The 1,816-nt window shown below is 39.0% G+C and overlaps 1 protein-coding gene across 1 annotated transcript in view; it reads right to left on the reverse strand.

Annotated features, from left to right (window-relative positions):
- Window positions 1–873: 873 nt before the first annotated feature.
- The window catches only part of ADAMTSL3 (ADAMTS-like 3), a gene marked incomplete at its 3' end in the record, with an annotated part of 131,269 nt that continues 130,326 nt past the window's right edge, over window positions 874–1,816 (reverse strand). The window contains exons 21-22 of the mRNA XM_008946234.1: window positions 1,328–1,455; window positions 874–1,002 (exon numbers count right to left, since the gene is read on the reverse strand). Coding sequence (XP_008944482.1) covers window positions 874–1,002; window positions 1,328–1,455 — 257 coding nt within the window. The remainder of the gene's footprint in view (window positions 1,003–1,327; window positions 1,456–1,816) is intronic.

Here is a 1,816-nt window from a genome sequence, read left to right on the forward strand (position 1 = left end):
ATATATATATATATATTTCTATCACTACTCTGGTTGAGTATCAACATGCCTTCTGATACATGCTCCCCCAACAGCAGGAAAGGGAACAGCACGCTGACTTCTCCAAGCCTCTCCTTGCAATGTTGACTGTTAGCATTTTCATACACTATCTTCAACAAGACACAAAAGGCTTATTAAATATTTGATGGAATAATGTCACTCTGAGTTAAATCTTACAGTTTAAACTTGACAGTAATGATAAGATTAAAAAGAAAATAACTACCTCTTCAACTCAGGACTAGAAAATAAAACGAAGTGGTGAACTGCCTAATGCATGTAGCTTTTGATTAACATTAATGCTGCTCCACAGATGTTGAGCTAGAAAATATCTATATGCTCTCATGGCTCAGCACTTTCCTTTGTTTCCTTACTGCAGCTGCAGACTGACGGCTCTAAAAGGTAAATTTACTTCAGTCAGGTTTAAAATTCTATTAAGCTATGGCTGGAGATTTCATTTTCAGTTTTAACAATAGTCTAGACACATGTGCCTCTCAAATAGGGATAAGGAAAGTTTTCTGATGAGCAAGTCAGCTGGCCATGCTTGCTATTGCAGCAAGGTAGTCACTCACTCTGGTGGGCTTTAAGCTCTGTGGTGGAGCCTCAGACCACTTCATGGAAAGAAAAGTACTTTTAAAGGAAAGTCTGTCTGAACATATACACGTGTGTGTAAATGAAAGTGACAGACAGAAGAGAAATAGGACGGGTGGATGACATGCCTAATAAAAAATGACTAATGGACAATGATTTTCTGCCTTCACTGGTAATTTCTTTCAAGATGCAAGGTAAACTTCTGATTCCAACATTACAAGGAACTTCAGTGCATTTCTTGCTTACCTTTCACTGGACATTCAACCACAATATTTGCTCCAATTCTTGCCACAATTGTACCTCCAACAACTGCCAAGAGACTGCTGGCTTCCAGATTTGTAACATTTAACAGAGAGGACAAGATGACAGGAACCTCTTTGAAATGAAAAGGATAACCAGTTTTAAAATCTTTATTTTATTTTTATATATAGATCCTGTATGTAAATCCATGTTTAGGACACAATTTAGTTTGCAAAGCAGCAGCCAGAAACTACAGGTGGGATAAATACTAGCAGACTGAGTTCACACCTGCTGTGATTCTAGAGCAACAAGACTATCTTATTGCTACCTATTAAATCAGGCCCAGTTTCATGGATTACCAGCAAAAGAAACCATGTCACATTGGAGTGGAGACAGGTGCTTAAACATTTAAAAAGTTAACTAAAATACATGCCTGATTCTGTGGATGCTACAGTCTTACCTGCACGCAAAAGCAATGATGTTTCCATATCAAAACCAAAGTCATTAACAACAAGGCATCCATATGTACCAAGCTCCTTTTGAGTAGGATTCTGAATCTGCACCTTTCCAGCAGTGTCCAGGATTACCCTGCAGAATATTCAAGGAAAGATGAAGGTTGCTACCCTGGGACAAACCCAGTTTAACCTTCTTGCAAGAGTTATAGATACAGCACCAAAAACATTTCTTAGGAGTTCAACCAGTGGATGCAGTAACAGTTCTGCCTCCTCTTTGGTGACAAAAAGGGAGCACCGAGGGATACATGCATGGAAGATTCTTTACATATCTCTCTTCTAACAAAGCTGTGTCCTAGCTGCAGCCATTTGGAGTTTGCTACTACAAACCAGAACCCCTCGGGAACAACAGCATGAATAAATCAGATTACCACAATTAAAAGTATTAGGCTTGGCAAGAAATCCATCTCTCCAGAGCAAGCTTAGTTTTCAGCAGG

Source organism: Merops nubicus, unplaced genomic scaffold (genome assembly GCF_000691845.1).
Source record: "Merops nubicus isolate BGI_N331 unplaced genomic scaffold, ASM69184v1 scaffold16880, whole genome shotgun sequence".
Classification (NCBI taxonomy): domain Eukaryota; kingdom Metazoa; phylum Chordata; class Aves; order Coraciiformes; family Meropidae; genus Merops; species Merops nubicus.